The 17,958-nt window shown below is 51.5% G+C and overlaps 1 protein-coding gene across 2 annotated transcripts in view; it reads left to right on the top strand.

The window, feature by feature from the left end:
* LOC143774310 (mucin-17-like) overlaps positions 1-17,958 on the top strand; it is a 61,139-nt gene that overhangs the window by 25,545 nt on the left and 17,636 nt on the right. For both annotated transcript variants that reach the window (XM_077261759.1, XM_077261758.1), the window contains 2 exons: positions 4,123-4,282; positions 17,115-17,276. In XM_077261759.1, coding sequence (XP_077117874.1) covers positions 4,123-4,282; positions 17,115-17,276 — 322 coding nt within the window. The remainder of the gene's footprint in view (positions 1-4,122; positions 4,283-17,114; positions 17,277-17,958) is intronic.

The raw sequence follows: 17,958 nt of genomic DNA, 5'->3' as shown, positions 1-17,958 counted from the left end.
AAAGGACAAAGAAAAAGCTTCAAATTTGGTGTTCCAATGGTGTGGAGAGAGCCAAAAAATCATCATGATGACTGTTATTTCTGTGCAGTGCAAGTGCAAGGATTCAATAAGCATAAGAAACGAAAATGGGAGTAACATGGAATCTGCAAGAAGGCCTGTCCCTCATTGTGAAGATGTGCCTGTACCTGTGTTTACCATAAATAGCAGTCATCATGATGATTTTTTGGCTCTCTCCACACCATTGGAACACCAAATTTGAAGCTTTTTCTTTGTCCTTTGCTCCATTTTCGTAATAATTCGATACATGCTTTGCACACTATGTGTGGTGCCCAAAACTTGTCTTGGTCCCCAAGCATAACCCCAAAATAGGCAAAATACACTTTTTTTACGAAGTCTGTTATGTTTCTTCTATGTTTTGGCAGTGTGTATTCACCACAAATGTAACAGAATGAGTCTGGATCGTTAAGACAACTTCTTCTTGATGAGTTCATGCTTTTCACTGGAAAACAGACAACAACATAAAGTTAGTGCAAAAATCAAGCTATGAACAAACTTTTAGAACACTAATTAACACAAAACTATATTGAGAACTGCTCAGTTCAAGTACTAATCCAAAGAAATTAATGAGATGATGCGTCGCATTTACCAACAAGTGCTATAAATAAGATACCAAAAATCTCAAAAACTTGAGCCAATCTGGCAAAACTGATGACATATTCAGAATCAGCACCCCAAAAATACCCTAAATTCGATGAAATATCTTTGGCACCAAAAATGCTGTTGACCAGTGTTATCAAACCGCAGACCCTGATAGCACATGGGTGTCCCCAGAGCTATCATACCAAAAATGTGAAAATAATCACTGAATAAATGCAACCGAGTGACTGAAACTGAAAGTCAATCGCCAAGGGCAAGAGAGAGCATATTGGTCGAAACCAGCAGGGGGGTGCCACATGGCAGGCAATTGCCGATGAATGTACAGCCTGCAGCTAAAATATAAGCATGCTATGGAAATGGCTGGAAAGTAACATAACTAAGGGAACAAGATCTGCTCACCAGTTAAAAAAGGAAAGGTTGGAATAGTAACATGCCTGTGGCTGCTGTAGCAAAAATCCCCATGCTGGCAAGTCTGTGGGCAATAAGCAAGGAGGTGCAAGCGCAGCGATACGCGTGGGATTCTCCCATACCTCCTTGCTTATTGCCCACAGACTTGCCAGCATGGGGATTTTTGCTACAGCAGCCACAGGCATGTTACTATTCCAACCTTTCCTTTTTTAACTGGTGAGCAGATCTTGTTCCCTTAGTTATGTTACTTTCCAGCCATTTCCATAGCATGCTTATATTTTAGCTGCAGGCTGTACATTCATCGGCAATTGCCTGCCATGTGGCACCCCCCTGCTGGTTTCGACCAATATGCTCTCTCTTGCCCTTGGCGATTGACTTTCAGTTTCAGTCACTCGGTTGCATTTATTCCGTGATTATTTTCACATTTTTGATATGATAGCTCTGGGGACACCCATGTGCTATCAGGGTCTGTGGTTTGATAATTGAACCTACAGCAAGTATTAGGCCTTATTATATTCGGGTTTATACATATATTCAATTGTATTTTGCTGTTTATTTAGGCTGTGGGTTTTGTGTTCAACATCATATAAGCAGATTGGTGTGTTTGTCTCTTTGATCCTCATTGGATTGTTTTTAGTGTTTTTATATTGTACATGTGTTTGGTTCCACAATAAAGCTGTTTTTCATTTTTCGTACATATAGGTGTGCACGCATTTATGCAGTGTCTTTTTTCTTCTTTTGTTCAGTAAATGGAGGCCAGGGCCCTGTATATTTTAACTATCATCTATCATTTCAACAAATTTGTATTGGCAGTGCCATTGAAGGATTTAACAGCACAGACTATACAGTGGTGGAGCAGGGAGAGGTAAGTATTGCAAGTGGTAGAGCACTGTTCGAGCTGGGGGGGAACACTCTCATGTGGGCGGCGGTACTGGCACAGGGCCCCTCATATTACGACGGTGTGTCTGACGTTGGTTGTGCACCACCACCGTCAAAGACATTTCATTGTACCATGAGGGACCCTGTGCCAGTGCCGTCGCCCAAGAGTGGGCCCACCCACCTGTCCAGGCAAACGGCACTTGCACGGGTGCTTGCGCCAGGTGGTGACCACGGCCCTGTAGGGGGAGTCAGCCAATTTAGGGAGGTATAAAAATGGCCTATGGTGGACATTCAGAAGCTGCAAATGGAGGAATTGGAGAAGTCAGTAAGAGGAGGCCAAAAGCAAGACATTTTTCAGGCAAGCTACATGTCAGCAGGGGAAGGTGGGGCAAAATAATTTGAAATCCATGATTGGTTCATTTTAATGAAGGTTAGATCATCAACATTTTGGGTAGCCAGACGTGTCCTTTTCTAAGGGAGCATTCGAGGCCTTGTGTAGCCAGACGATGACGCTGGCTCAACTCCTCCAGCCTTAGGTGCTATTGTGCTTTTAGACACAAAAAGAGGACTTTAAAAACCCTCCAGAAAATTGAAAAAATCACAGAGAAAACAGCAGAGATGTTTACCTGCTGAAGCCTCCAAACAAATGGACCCGATTATTGATGGCAAAAACACAGGTGCAAAAAATACCGATGAAACAACCACTTTCAATCCAGTGTTGGCTGTTTGGCATTAGTGCACAAAGAGATAAGCGATACTAGTCTGTATGTGGCATTGTTCACACAGGCAATGCAAAGCATCTGGTTTACAGCCTATTACTGACGCACATATATGCGGGCTGCCCTTGTGTAGCCAGACGATGACGCTGGCTCAACTCCTCCAGCCTTAGGTGCTATTGTGCTTTTCCCACTACCACCAGATGCACCACCACCACCACCATCAGTACCAGCTGGCAACCACCGCCCACGGGCTCTTCCACCAGACTTCCTCATTTTTTGAAAAATCTAACCAAAATAACAACCGTTATATGGTACTGTAAAACAAGGTAGAAGGTGTATATAAACATGTTGAGAATTTAAATCTCCCTTTTTTGGGGGGAGACTGAACCAAAACTCAGGCCCTGTGCATAAAACAACACAATGTAAGTGGCAGAAAGTGGCTGGCTGATATATGACAAACTAACAGGACTGAAGTATATCCACTTTGTGAGAATTTGAATCTCCTTTTTTTTTGGAGACTGAACCAAAACTCAGGCCCAGTGTATAAAACAACACAATGTAAGTGGCAGAAAGTGGCTGGAAGATATCTGTAAAAATCCAAGGACTGTCGTACAATTTCAATCTTCCTACAATGATCTCAGGACAAGTATGGCAGCAATAAAAAGGACTGCTGCACACAAAAGTGTGGACAAATAAACAAGATAACTGTGCAGAAAGGAGCAACAGGATTTTTGCTTTTAAAAAAGCAGTTGGTTTGCACAGCGGCGTACACACAGCAATGCAGCTATCAGGGAGCCTTACAAGGCAGCCTAATAAGCTACAGAGCTGATGCACAGAAATATACCCTCCACTGTCCCTGCAAAGAAAAGGTGGTGTTGGACAGTGGAAATCGCTACAGCACAAGTGGTTTGGGGGTTAATCTTCCCTCCCTAACTATATCCCTTCTTCTGACGAAGCAGCAGCAACCTCTACCTATGCTAAGATCGGCAGAAGTAAGATGGCAGTCAGCGTGCACGCCCCTTTATAGCCCCTGTGATGCCACAGAAAGCAAGCCAATCACTGTCATACGCTTCTCTAAGATGGTGGGGACCGAGACCTATGTCATCACGCTGCCCACACTCTGCGTCCACCTTCATTGGCTGAAAAATGGCGCTGAAAGCGTCATACGAAACGCGACTTTTGCGCGCAGATCGCCGACCGCATGGACGATCCCACACTAGGATCGGGTCAGGTTTCATGAAACCCAACTTTGCCGAAAGTCGGCGATTTTTGAATTTGTCCGATCCGTTTCGCTCAACCCTAGTTATGATAATTATGGTGTTGATGATAGTAGATAATTATGATGATGGTAATGAAGATGATGAGGACAGTGATGGTGATAATCTTGTTGATGATGGAGATGATGATATTAATGATGATGATGATGATGATACCATTGTTCTTCTCCTTTATTTGGCAGAGGTCTGTAGAAGCATAGTTCCAGAAAACTTTACAGATTATTTTAGCCCACACGAGTCACAGGCAATCTGTTTATCTATCTGTGAAGAGGAGTCCTCAAATCATCATGAATGTAACAATGGTATCTGCAGAATCTCTCCAAATGCTGGGGCAAGCTGCAGGTGGGTTCAGACTGTTGTATAAATATATCTACTATATAATTGTCTAAGGGTCACTTCCATCTTTCTGTCTGTCCTTCTGTCTGTCACGGTTATTCATCCGCTGATTGGTCTCGCCAGCTGCCTGTCTTGGCTGCCACGACCAATCAGCGACGCGCACAGTCCGGAAGAAAATGGCCGCTCCTTACTCCCCGCACTCACTGCCCGGCGCCCGCATACACCCCTCCGCTCACCGCTCACACAGGGTTAATGTCGGCGGTAATGGACCGTTATGCCGTGGGTAACGCAATCCGTTACCTCTGCTATTAACCCTGTGTCACCAAGTTTTTTACTATTGACGCAGCCTATGCAGCGCCAATAGTAAAAACATCTAATGCTAAAAATAATTAAAAAAATGAAAAAAGATTATATACTCAACTACGCCGCCTTTCCCGCTCCTCGCGATGCAACCGGCACGTTCTGGTGGCACGGATGGTCTGGCAGAAGGACCTGCCATGACGTCACGGTCATGTGACCACGATGTCATCACAAGTCCTGCGCGCCTGCGCAGAAAGGACCTGCCGTGACGTCACGGTCATGTGACCGCTACACGGACATGTGACCGCGACATCATCACACCCTGGGACCGGAAGCTGCCGCCTGCACCCCACACAGGCGACACAGCTACAACGCACCTGCGGAAGGTGAGTAATGTTTATTTTTAATTTTTTTAACCTGTGTCATACGTGGCTGGGCAATTTACTACATAGCTGGGCAATATACTACATGGGCTGTGCAATATACTATGTGGCTCTGTGCTGTATACTACGTCACTGGGCAATATACTACGTCACTGGGCAACATACTATGTGGCTCTTTGCTGTATACTACGTCACTGGGCAATATACAATGTAACTGAGCAATATACTATGTGGCTGGGCAATATACAATGTAACTGGGCAATATACTACGTGGACATCCATATTCTAGAATACCCGATGCGTTAGAATCGGGCCACCATCTAGTATATATATGTATATATGTATATATATATATATATATATATATATATATATATATATATATATATATATATACTAGATGGCAGCCCGATTCTAAAGAATCGGGAGTCTAGAATCCATATATACTTTATTTATTCAAATGTAAGAATAATTTGGTGGGCGGGGACCCTCGGCCTCCGATTTGGTTGGCGGGGCACCACGGCCTCCGATTTGGTGGGTGGGGTCCCTCTGCCTCCGCTTTGGTGGGCGGGGCCGCTCGGCCTTCGATTTGGTGGGCGGGGCTCCTCGGCCTCCGATTTGGTTGGTGGGGCCCCTCGGCCTCCGATTTGGTAGGCGGGGCCCCTTATCCTCCGATTTGGTGGGCGGGGACCCTCGGCCTCCAATTTGGTGGGCGGGGCCCCTCGGCCTCCGATTTGGTGGGCGGGGCCCCTCGGCCTCCGATTTGGTTGGCGGGGCCCCTCGGCCTCCGATTTGGTGGGCAGGGACCCTCGGCCTCCGATTTGGTGGGCGGGGCCCCTCGGCCTCCGATTTGGTGGGTGGGGACCCTCGGCCTCCGATTTGGTGGGCGGGGACCCTCGGCCTCCAATTTGGTGGGCGGGGACCCTCGGCCTCCGATTTGGTGGGCGGGGCCCCTCGGCCTCCGATTTGGTGGGTGGGGACCCTCGGCCTCCGATTTGGTGGGTGGGGCCCCTCGGCCTCCGATGTGGTGGGCGGGGCCCCTCGGCCTCTGATGTGGTGGGCGGGGCCGGGCCCCTCGGCCTCCGCTTCGGTGGGCGGGGCCGCTCGGCCTTCAATTTGGTGGGCGGGGCTCCTCGGCCTCCGATTTGGTTGGCGGGGCCCCTCAGCCTCCGATTTGGTGGGCGGGGACTCTCGGCCTTCGATTTGGTGAGCGGGGAGCTTCGGCCTCCGATTTGGTGGGCGGGGACCCTCGGCCTCCGATTTGGTGGGCAGGGACCCTCGGCCTCCGATTTGGTGGTCGGGGACCCTCGGCCTCCGCTTTGGTCGGCGGGGCCCCTCGGCCTCTGATTTGGTGGGCGGGGTCCCTCTGCCTCCGATTTGGTGTGCGGGGACCCTCGGCCTCCGCTTTGGTGGGCGGGGCCCCTCGGCCTTCGATTTGGTGGGCGGGGCCCCTCGGCCTCCGATTTGGTTGGTGTGGACCCTCGGCCTCCGATTTGGTGGGCGGGGACCCTCGGCCTCCGATTTGGTGGGCGGGGACCCTCGGCCTCCGATTTGGTGGGCGGGGCCCCTCGGCCTCCGATGTGGTGGGCGGGGCCCCTCGACCTCCGCTTTGGTGGGCGGGGCCGCTCGGCCTTCGATTTGGTGGGCGGGGCCCCTCGGCCTCCGATTTGGTTGGCGGGGCCCCTCGGCCTCCGATTTGGTGGGCAGGGACCCTCGGCCTCCGATTTGGTGGGCGGGGCCCCTCGGCCTCCGATTTGGTGGGCGGGGACCCTCGGCCTCCGATTTGGTGGGCGGGGCCGGGCCCCTCGGCCTCCGCTTTGGTGGGCGGGGCCCCTCGGCCTCCGATTTGGTTGGTGGGGCCCCTTGGCCTCCGATTTGGTGGGCGGGGACCCTCGGCCTCCGATTTGGTGGGCGGGGACCCTCGGCCTCCGATTTGGTGGGCGGGGACCCTCGGCCTCCGATTTGGTGGGCGGGGCCCCTCGGCCTCCGATGTGGTGGTCGGGGCCCCTCGGCCTCCGCTTTGGTGGGCGGGGCCAGGCCCCTCGGCCTCCGCTTTGGTGGGCGGGGCCGCTCGGCCTTCGATTTGGTGGGCGGGGCTCCTCGGCCTCCGATTTGGTTGGCGGGGCCCCTCGGCCTCCGATTTGGTTGGCGGGGCCCCTCGGCCTCCGATTTGGTGAGTGCTCTGCCTGGGGCCACTGTGCTCTGCCTGGGGCCCCATATGCTGCCTGGGGCCCCTGTGCTCTGCCTGGGGCCCCTGTGCTCTGCCTGGGGCCCCATGTTCTGCCTGGGGCCCCTGTGCTCTGCCTGGGGCCACTGTGCTCTGCCTGGGGCCCCATGTTCTGCCTGGGGCCACTGTGCTCTGCCTGGGGCCCCATAAGCTGCCTGGGGCCCCTGTGCTCTGCCTGGGACCACTGTGCTCTGCCTGGGGCCCCATATGCTGCCTGGGGCCCCTGTGCTCTGCCTGGGGCCACTGTGCTCTGCCTGGGGCCCCATATGCTGCCTGGGGCCCCTGTGCTCTGCCTGGGGCCCCATATGCTGCCTGGGGCCCCTGTGCTCTGCCTGGGGCCCCTGTGCTCTGCCTGGGGCCCCATGTTCTGCCTGGGGCCCCTGTGCTCTGCCTGGGGCCACTGTGCTCTGCCTGGGGCCCCATATGCTGCCTGGGGCCCCTGTGCTCTGCCTGGGGCCCCATATGCTGCCTGGGGCCCCTGTGCTCTGCCTGGGGCCCCATATGCTGCCTGGGGCCCCTGTACTCTGCCTGGGGCCCCTGTGCTCTGCCTGGGGCCCCATGTTCTGCCTGGTTCCCCTGTGCTCTGCCTGGGGCCACTGTGCTCTGCCTGGGGCCCCATATGCTGCCTGGGGCCCCTGTGCTCTGCCTGGGGCCCCATATGCTGCCTGGGGCCCCTGTGCTCTGCCTGGGGCCACTGTGCTCTGCCTGGAGCCCCATAGGCTGCCTGGGGCCCCTGTGCTCTGCCTGGGACCACTGTGCTCTGCCTGGGGCCCCATATGCTGCCTGGGGCCCCTGTGCTCTGCCTGGGGCCACTGTGCTCTGCCTGGGGCCACTGTGCTCTGCCTGGGGCCCCATATGCTGCCTGGGGCCCCTGTGCTCTGCCTGGGGCCACTGTGCTCTGCCTGGGGCCCCATATGCTGCCTGGGGCCCCTGTGCTCTGCCTGGGTGTAGGACACTGGTGACGTCACTTATCTCCGGACATTAGCTCCGGACATTAGCTCCGGACATTAGCTCCGGACAAAGCCACGGAAGTTGGCACAAATTGCCGGAAGTAGTATTCTAGGCAATTATATATTAGATTTTAATGTTATCAGTGTTTACCTTTGAACGTTTATATTGTATTGTCCTGTCACCAGCCATGTGTACGATTATCGGCCGAAAGCCTCTCTGGAACCAATAATCACCCCAAGTAAAGGTATCTTTATAAGTTAAAGATTCAGAATACTATGACTTTTATCATATCCTGAACAGTCAAGTTTTTTATGAACCGTTAAGGTTTTCTGGTTGAAGTAAAAAAAACTCTGAGTGTTTACAGTTTGAAACCATAAAATGTTGAAAAATTATGTCATTCTTGAGTATATCACTCAATGGTGCTCATAAACGTGTCAAATTTGATCTATAATATACTTTAATATACGTTACTTTAATCTTTAATATACTTAAGAACAGGGCCCCAGACATCACACAGGGAGTCTGAAACACCGCACAGTGGTCCAAAATATCGCTGTGCTCTGCCTGGGGCCCCATATGCTGCCTGGGGCCCCTGTGCTCTGCCTGGGGCCCCATATGCTGCCTGGGGCCCCTGTGCTCTGCCTGGGGCCCCTGTGCTCTGCCTGGGGCCCCATGTTCTGCCTGGGGCCCCTGTGCTCTGCCTGGGGCCACTGTGCTCTGCCTGGGGCCCCATATGCTGCCTGGGGCCCCTGTGCTCTGCCTGGGACCCCATATGCTGCCTGGGGCCCCTGTGCTCTGCCTGGGGCCCCATAGGCTGCCTGGGGCCCCTGTGCTCTACCTGGGACCACTGTGCTCTGCCTGGGGCCCCATATGCTGCCTGGGGCCCCTGTGCTCTGCCTGGGGCCACTGTGCTCTGCCTGGGACCCCATATGCTGCCTGGGGCCCCTGTGCTCTGCCTGGGGCCCCATATGCTGCCTGGGGCCCCTGTGCTCTGCCTGGGGCCCCTGTGCTCTGCCTGGGGCCCCATGTTCTGCCTGGGGCCCCTGTGCTCTGCCTGGGGCCACTGTGCTCTGCCTGGGGCCCCATATGCTGCCTGGGGCCCCTGTGCTCTGCCTGGGGCCCCATATGCTGCCTGGGGCCCCTGTGCTCTGCCTGGGGCCCCTGTGCTCTGCCTGGGGCCCCATGTTCTGCCTGGGGCCACTGTGCTCTGCCTGGGGCCCCATAGGCTGCCTGGGGCCCCTGTGCTCTGCCTGGGACAACTGTGCTCTGCCTGGGGCCCCATATGCTGCCTGGGGCCCCTGTGCTCTGCCTGGGGCCACTGTGCTCTGCCTGGGGCCCCATATGCTGCCTGAGGCCCCTGTGCTCTGCCTGGGGCCCCATATGCTGCCTGGGGCCCCTGTGCTCTGCCTGGGACCACTGTGCTCTGCCTGGGGCCCCATATGCTGCCTGGGGCCCCTGTGCTCTGCCTGGGGCCATTGTGCTCTGCCTGGGGCCCCATATGCTGCCTGGGGCCCCTGTGCTCTGCCTGGGGCCCCATATGCTGCCTGGGGCCCCTGTGCTCTGCCTGGGGCCCCTGTGCTCTGCCTGGGGCCCCATATGCTGCCAGGGGCCCCTGTGCTCTGCCTGGGGCCCCATGTTCTGCCTGGGGCCACTGTGCTCTGCCTGGGGCCCCATAGGCTGCCTGGGGCCCCTGTGCTCTGCCTGGGACCACTGTGCTCTGCCTGGGGCCCCATATGCTGCATGGGGCCCCTGTGCTCTGCCTGGGGCCACTGTGCTCTGCCTGGGGCCCCATATGCTGCCTGGGGCCCCTGTGCTCTGCCTGGGGCCCCATATGCTGCCTGGGGCCCCTGTGCTCTGCCTGGGGCCCCATAGGCTGCCTGGGGCCCCTGTGCTCTACCTGGGACCACTGTGCTCTGCCTGGGACCACTGTGCTCTGCCTGGGGCCCCATATTCTGCCTGGGGCCCCTGTGCTCTGCCTGGGGCCACTGTGCTCTGCCTGGGGCCCCATATGCTGCCTGGGGCCCCTGTGCTCTTCCTGGGTGTAGGACACTGGTGACGTCACTTATCTCCGGACATTAGCTCCGGACATTAGCTCCAGACATTAGCTCCGGACATTAGCTCCGGACATTATCTCCGGACATTAGCTCCGGACAAAGCCACGGAAGTTGGCACAAATTGCAGGAAGTAGTATTCTAGGCAATTAAGCTCCGGACATTAGCTCCGAACATTATCTCCGGACATTAGCTCCGGACAAAGCCACGGAAGTTGGCACAAATTGCAGGAAGTAGTATTCTAGGCAATTATATATTAGATATATATATATACAGCATAAACCAAAAGTTTGGACACATCTTCTCATTTAAAGATTTTTCTGTATTTTCATGACTATGAAAATTGTACATTCACACTGAAGGCATCAAAACTATGAATTAACACATGTGGAATTATATACTTCACAAAAAGTGTGAAACAACTGAAATTATGTCTTATATTCTAGGTTCTTCAAAGTAGCCACCTTTTGCTTTGATGACTGCTTTGCACACTCTTGGTATTGTCTTGATGAGCTTCAAGAGGTAGTCACCGGAAATAGTTTTCACTTCACAGGTGTGCCCTGTCAGGTTTAATAAGTGGGATTTCTTGCCTTATAAATGGGGTTGGGACCATCAGTTGTGTTGTGCAGAAGTCTGGTGGATACACAGCTGATAGTCCTACTGAATAGACTGTTAGAACTTGTATTATGGCAAGAAAAAAGCAGCTAAGTAAAGAAAAATGAGTGGCCATCATTACTGTAAGAAATGAAGGTCAGTCAATCCGAAAAATTGGGAAAACTTTGAAAGTGCAGTGGCAAAAACCATCAAGCGCTACAAAGAAACTGCCTCTCATGAGGATCGCCCCAGGAAAGGAAGACCAAGAGTCACCTCTGCTTCTGAAGATAAGTTTATCCGAGTCACCAGCCTAAGAAATCACAGGTTAACAGCAGCTCAGATTAGACAACAGGTCAATGCCACACAGAGTTCTAGCAGCAGACACATCTCTACAACAACTGTTAAGAGGAGACTTTGTGCAGCAGGCCTTTATGGTAAAATAGCTGCTAGGAAACCACTGCTAAGGACAGGCAACAGCAGAAGAGACTCGTTTGGGCTAAAGAACACAAGGAATGGACATTAGACCAGTGGAAATCTGTTCTTTGGTCTGATGAGTCCAAATTTGAGATCTTTGGTTTCAACCACCGTGTCTCTGTGCGACGCAGAAAAGGTGAACGGGTGGACTCTGCATGCCTGGTTCCCACCGTGAAGCATGGAGGAGGAGGTGTGATGGTGTGGGGGTGCTTTGCTGGTGACATTGTTGGGGATTTATTCAAAATTGAAGGCATACTGAACTAGCATGGCTACCACAGCATCTTGCAGTGGCATGCTATTCCATCCGGTTTGCGTTTAGTTGGACCATCATTTATTTTTCAACAAGACAATTACTCCAAACACATCTCCAGGCTGTGTAAGGGCTATTTGACCAAGAATGAGAGTGATGGGGTGCTACGCAAGATGACCTCGCCTCCACAGTCACCAGACCTGAACCCAATCGAGATGGTTTGGGGTGAGCTGGACCGCAGAGTGCTAAGCATCTCTGGGAACTCCTTCAAGATTGTTGGAAGACCATTCCCGGTGACTACCTCTTGAAGCTCATCAAGAGAATGCCAAGAGTGTGCAAAGCAGTCATCGAAGCAAAAGGTGGCTACTTTGAAGAACCTAGAATATAAGACATAATTTCAGTTGTTTCACAATTGTTAAGTATATAATTCTACATGTGTTAATAAATAGTTTTGATGCCTTCAGTGTGAATGTACAATTTTAATAGTCATGAAAATACAAAAAAATCTTTAAATGAGAAGGTGTGTCCAAACTTTTGGTCTGCACTGTATATATACTAGCTGTTTCCAGCCAGCTAACATTTGGCACACTCATTGCTATCTTATTAACGCTGCTGGTGATTAAACTAAAGTAAATAATGACACCATTCAATAGCACTTACACAGGAGGTAAATTGATGTAAAATGAAGTTAATAACAGTAATTGTGGTAATGTGGTGGGGGGCGGGTTTATGTGTGGTAATGTGGTGAGGGGCGGGATTATCTGTGGTAATGTGGTGGGGGCGGGATTATGTGAGGTGATGTTGGGTGGCGGGATTATGTGTGGTAATGTGGTGAGGGGCGGGACTACGTGTGAAAATGTGGTGGGGGCGGGATTATGTGTGGTAATGTGGTGGGGAGTGGGATTATGTGTGGAAATGTGGTGGGGGGGTGGGATTACATGTGGTGATGTGGTGGGAGGGCGGGATTATGTGTGGTAATGTGGTGGGGGGCGGGACTATGTGTGGAAATGTGGTGGGGGAGTGGGATTATGTGTGGTGATGTGGTGGGGGTTGATTATGTGTGGTGATGTGTTGAGGGGGCAGGATTATGTGTGACGATGTGTTGCGGGGTGGGATTATGTGTGGTGATGTGGTGGGGGGCGAGATTATGTGTGGTGATGTGGTGGGAGGGCGGGATTATGTGCGGCAATGTGGTGGGGGGGCAGGATTATGTGTGGTAATGTGGTGGGGGGCAGGATTGTGTGTGGTGATGTGGAGGGGGCGGGATTGTGTGTGGTAATGTGGTGGGGGCAGGATTGTGTGTGGTAATGTTGTGGGGGCGGGATTGTGTGTGGTAATGTGGTAATATGGTGGGGGGGATTGCATGTGGTAATGTGGTGGGGGGCGGGATTGTGTGTGGTAATGAGGTACGGATTATGTGTGGTAATGTGGTGGGGGGGATTGTGTGTGGCAATGTGGTGGGGGCCGGGATTATGTGTGGTAATGTGGTGGGGGCGGGATTGTGTGTGGTAATGTGGTGGGGTTGGGATTGTGTGTGGTAATGGAGTGGGGGCGGGATTGTGTGTGGTAATGTGGTGGGGGCGGGATTGTGTGTGGTAGTGGAGTGGGGCCGGGATTGTGTGTGGTGATGTGGTGGGGGGCGGGATTGTGTGTTGTAATGGAGTGGGGGCGGGATTGTGTGTGGTAATGTGGGGGGGCGGGATTGTGTGTGGTAATGTTGTGGGCGGGATTGTGTGTGGTAATGTGGTGAGGGGCGGGATTGTGTGTGGTAATGTGGGGGCAGGATTGTGTGTGGTAATGTGGTAATGTGGTGGGGGGGATTGCATGTGGTAATGTGGTGGGGGGCGGGATTGTGTGTGGTAATGAGGTACGGATTATGTGTGGTAATGTGGTGGGGGGGATTGTGTGTGGCAATGTGGTGGGGGCCGGGATTATGTGTGGTAATGTGGTGGGGGCGGGATTGTGTGTGGTAATGTGGTGGGGTTGGGATTGTGTGTGGTAATGGAGTGGGGGCGGGATTGTGTGTGGTAATGTGGTGGGGGCGGGATTGTGTGTGGTAGTGGAGTGGGGGCGGGATTGTGTGTGGTGATGTGGTGGGGGCGGGATTGTGTGTGGTAATGTTGTGGGGGCGGGATTGTGTGTGATAATGTGGTAGGGGACAGGATTATGTGTGGTAATGTGGTGGGGGGCGGGATTGTGTGTGATAATGTGGTGGGGGGGCGGGTTTGTGTGTGGTATTGTGGTGGGGGCAGGATTTTGAGTGGTAATGGAGTGGGGGCAGGATTGTGTGTGGTATTGTGGTGGGGGCGGGATTGTGTGTGGTAATGGAGTGGGGGCAGGATTGTGTGTGATAATGTGGTGGGGGGGCGGGATTATGTGTGGTAATGTAATGAGGGGCGGGATTGTGTGTGGTAATGTGGTGGGGGGCGGGATTGTGTGTGGTAATGTGGTGCGGATTATGTGTGGTAATGTGGTGGGGGGCGGGATTCTGTGTGGTAATGTGGTGGGGGCGGGATTCTGTGAGGTAATGTGGTGAGGGGCGGGATTGTGTGTGGTAATGTGGGGGCGGGATTGTGTGTGGTAATGTGGTGGGGGGGCGGGATTGTGTGTGGTAATGTGGTGGGGGCGGGATAGTGTGTGGTAATGTGGTGGGGGGCGGGATTGTGTGTGGTAATGTTGTGGGGCGGGATTGTGTGTGGTAATGTGGGGGCGGGATTGTGTGTTGTAATGTGGTGGGGGGCGGGATTGTGTGTGGTAATGTGGTAATGTGGTGGGGGGGTGGGATTGTGTGTGGTAATGTGGTGGGGGTGGGATTGTGTGTGGTAATGTGGTGGGGGGCGGGATTGTGTGTGGCAATGTGGTGGGGTTGGGATTGTGTGTGGTAATGGAGTGGGGGCGGGATTGTGTGTGGTAATGTGGTGGGGCAGGATTATGTATGGTAATGTGGTGGGGGGCGGGATTATGTATAGTAATTTTGTGGGGGCCAGGATTATGTGTGGTAATGTGGTGGGGGCGGGATTGTGTGTGGTAATGTGGTGGGGGGCTGGATTATGTGTGGTAATGTGGTGTGGGAGCGGGATTATGTTTGTTAATGTGGTGGGGGGCGTGGTTATGTGTGGTAATGTGGTGAGGGGAGGGATTATGTGTGGTAATGTGGTGGGGGGCGGGATTATGTATGGTAATGTGGTGGGGGCGGGATTGTGTGTGATAATGTGGTGGGGGCGGGATTGTGTGTGGTAATGTGGTGGCAGGTGAGATTGTGTGTGATAATGTGGTGGGGGGTGGGATTGTGTGTGGTAATGTAGTGGGGGGCAGGATTGTGTGTGGTAATGAGGTACGGATTATGTGTGGTAATGTGGTGGGGGGGATTGTGTGTGATAATGTGGTGGGGGGCGGGATTATGTGTGGCAATGTGGTGGGGGGGCGGGATTATGTGTGGTAATGTGGTGGGGGGCGGGATTATGTGTGGTAATGTGTTGGGGGCCGGGATTATGTGTGGTAATGTGGTTGGGGGGCGGGATTGTGTGTGGCAATGTGGTTGGGGGCGAGATTGTGTGTGGTAATGTGTTGGGGGACGGGATTATGTGTGGTAATGTGGTTGGGGGCGGGATTGTGTGTGGCAATGTGGTGGGGGGCGAGATTGTGTGTGGTAATGTGGTGGGGGGTGGGATTGTGTGTGGTAATGTGGTGGGGGGCAGGATTATTTGTGGTAATGTGGTGGGGGTGGGATTGTGTGTGGTAATGTGGTGGGGGGCGGGATTGTGTGTGGCAATGTGGTGGGGTTGGGATTGTGTGTGGTAATGGAGTGGGGGCGGTATTGTGTGTGGTAATGTGGTGGGGCGGGATTATGTATGGTAATGTGGTGGGGGGCGGGATTATGTATAGTAATGTTGTGGGGGCCAGGATTATGTGTGTTAATGTGGTGGGGGCGGGATTGTGTGTGGTAATGTGGTGTGGGAGCAGGATTATGTTTGTTAATGTGGTGGGGGGCGTGGTTATGTTTGGTAATGTGGTGGGGGGCGGGATTATGTGTGGTAATGTGGTGGGGGGCGGGATTATGTATGGTAATGTGGTGGGGGCGGGATTGTGTGTGATAATGTGGTGGGGGCGGGATTGTGTGTGATAATGTGGTGGGGGGTGGGATTGTGTGTGGTAATGTAGTGGGGGGCGGGATTGTGTGTGGTAATGTGGTGGGGGGCGGGATTATGTGTGGTGATGTGGTGGGGGGTGGGATTGTGTGTGGTGATGTGGTGGGGGGCGGGATTGTGTGTGGTGATCTGGTGGGGGGCGGGATTGTGTGTGGTAATGTGGTGCGGATTATGTGTGGTGATGTAGTGGGGGCAAAGCAACTGTGTAGGGGGCGGGATTAGTGAATAATCACGATGCCTCATATGTATATATATATATATATATATATATATATATATATATATATATATATTTTTTTTTTTTTCCATTCTTAAATAGCACCACACATATCCTCAGGTTGTGTCTGGTATTGCACCACAGCCCTGCTGAAGTTAATGGAGCTGAGCATCAATACTGGACACAACCTCTGGTCAGGTGTGGCAGTGTTTTGGGAAGAAATTAGCCATGTTTCTGTAATTTTACAAATTTTGCATATTGCTAGAAGAAATAACACATTAATTAGTACATTAGGTGATTGTATAAGAGCGGTAGTGGACAGGTTGTGCATGCTGGGCTATAGTGGTGACATTATGTTCCTTGGCAGTTTCATATACTGGTATTTTGGCATCTGCTTCATTGATGGATAGTGGTATATTTGGCATTCAGCCCCTGGTGAACAGGAGCATATATTAGAATATGGTCCATAATCAGTGCAGCACATTACCATTACTTTTTATGAGTGAAAAATGCTGCAAAAATGCTACAAGAATGCTGAAAGAATTGACATGATGCAGTTATCAAACATACAGGAAGTAAAGATAACAAACGTGTGCATGAGATTTCTGAAATCGCATAGCTTTTGTGGGTACTGTGAAAAGCAGATTTGCATATAATAAAAATGCAGCAAAAAAATGCCATGTGTGCACAAAGCATTATGGAGTGTAATCTTCAAGAAAAAAAATCTCAACCTTCCCAATATTATTGTTTTCATTTTTCTGTTTTTTGTTTTTTTTTGGGGGGGGGGTATGTAGAGGGGATGCCGCGTGAAAAAAAGTAAATTTGCACAGTTGCTATGGTGCTTATTGCTGTTCTTTTGATTCCCTCTTAGGAAGATCTCCTAATGACTCCTTTACAGAGGAGAAGTATCTGCCTCTAGTATTGGTTGACTTGTATAAACAGTTTACAACCCATCCCCAAGAAGATACTCGTCTGCTCATAAGAGCAAACCAAAAAAGATGAAGAAAAAATTATCAAAGTCCTTGAGGAGAGGAAAATTAAGATCAAATAAGCTAGAACCTCAGATTTATTGAACATGTGCACTGATAACACTGGTGGTTATAGGTGGAAGAGGACCATTTGTTCCTCCATAGGTATCAAGATCAGGTTTCTAGCTCTTACCTAGAGATGATTCCATTAAACCTTGTGGCCACCATGATTTTATTTTTACCCCTCACATAATGTTGTTCCTTTTTTATTTCAGTTGTGTAGACACCCATCACTACATCTACACATATGCGAACTGCGGAGGAAAGATGCCCAAGTCTGCCCTGTACGGTGGAATCGGAGCAGCCATTGGAATCTTGATTATCGCTCTTCTCATTGTGGGATTCTTCCAGCTCAAACAAATGAGAAAGAACAAAGGGTGAGGGCTTTACAGTTCTTACTATATAAGGCATAGGAGGGCTTGCCCTTGTGATGCCTATCGGTATGACGTACCTCTGTGAGTCCCTATGTCTGCATTTTATGGACTACTGCCATTATCCAATATACTATGTGGTCTCTGCAGGAAGATTGAGACTGTGATCCCAGGCCATGGCTTTTATGATAACGGTTCATTGAACGGAAGAAGAAATGGACATCGGACACCACAATAGGAGCCCATTTTGATCTTTGCTGTGGCCCTCCTATCTTCTATGTACTGTACAACCCCGCCTGATTCCTTCGAAAATACAGTAGATGATGAACAGCGGCCATCTGTCTGCTGCCTTCTTCATTGATAACTGTGGGATTAATATTTTTTCTCAGAATTATTGACAACTGTTCCCCGGAAGCTGCTTTTCCTGTTAACCATATTGTCAGGTTGGGGTATACTATGGTGTTTCATGCGCAAAGGCAGTAGGTGATGTTGGTGGGAAATACCAAATGTCCCATTTATACAAATATCCACCTAAATCCATAATACCAGACCCATTGGGTGGTTCCAACAAGTCTTGCCTCAGTAATAGACCGTGCCACTAATATGAAAGTTTGAGGAGCCTCAAATTAATTGATGAACCCAATGTTTTTAATGTAGATCTTGCTAAATTGAACAAATTTGGTCCTGA

This window comes from Ranitomeya variabilis, chromosome 5, assembly GCF_051348905.1.
Source record: "Ranitomeya variabilis isolate aRanVar5 chromosome 5, aRanVar5.hap1, whole genome shotgun sequence".
Taxonomy (NCBI): domain Eukaryota; kingdom Metazoa; phylum Chordata; class Amphibia; order Anura; family Dendrobatidae; genus Ranitomeya; species Ranitomeya variabilis.
This window is presented reverse-complemented; position numbering and strand designations above follow the sequence as displayed.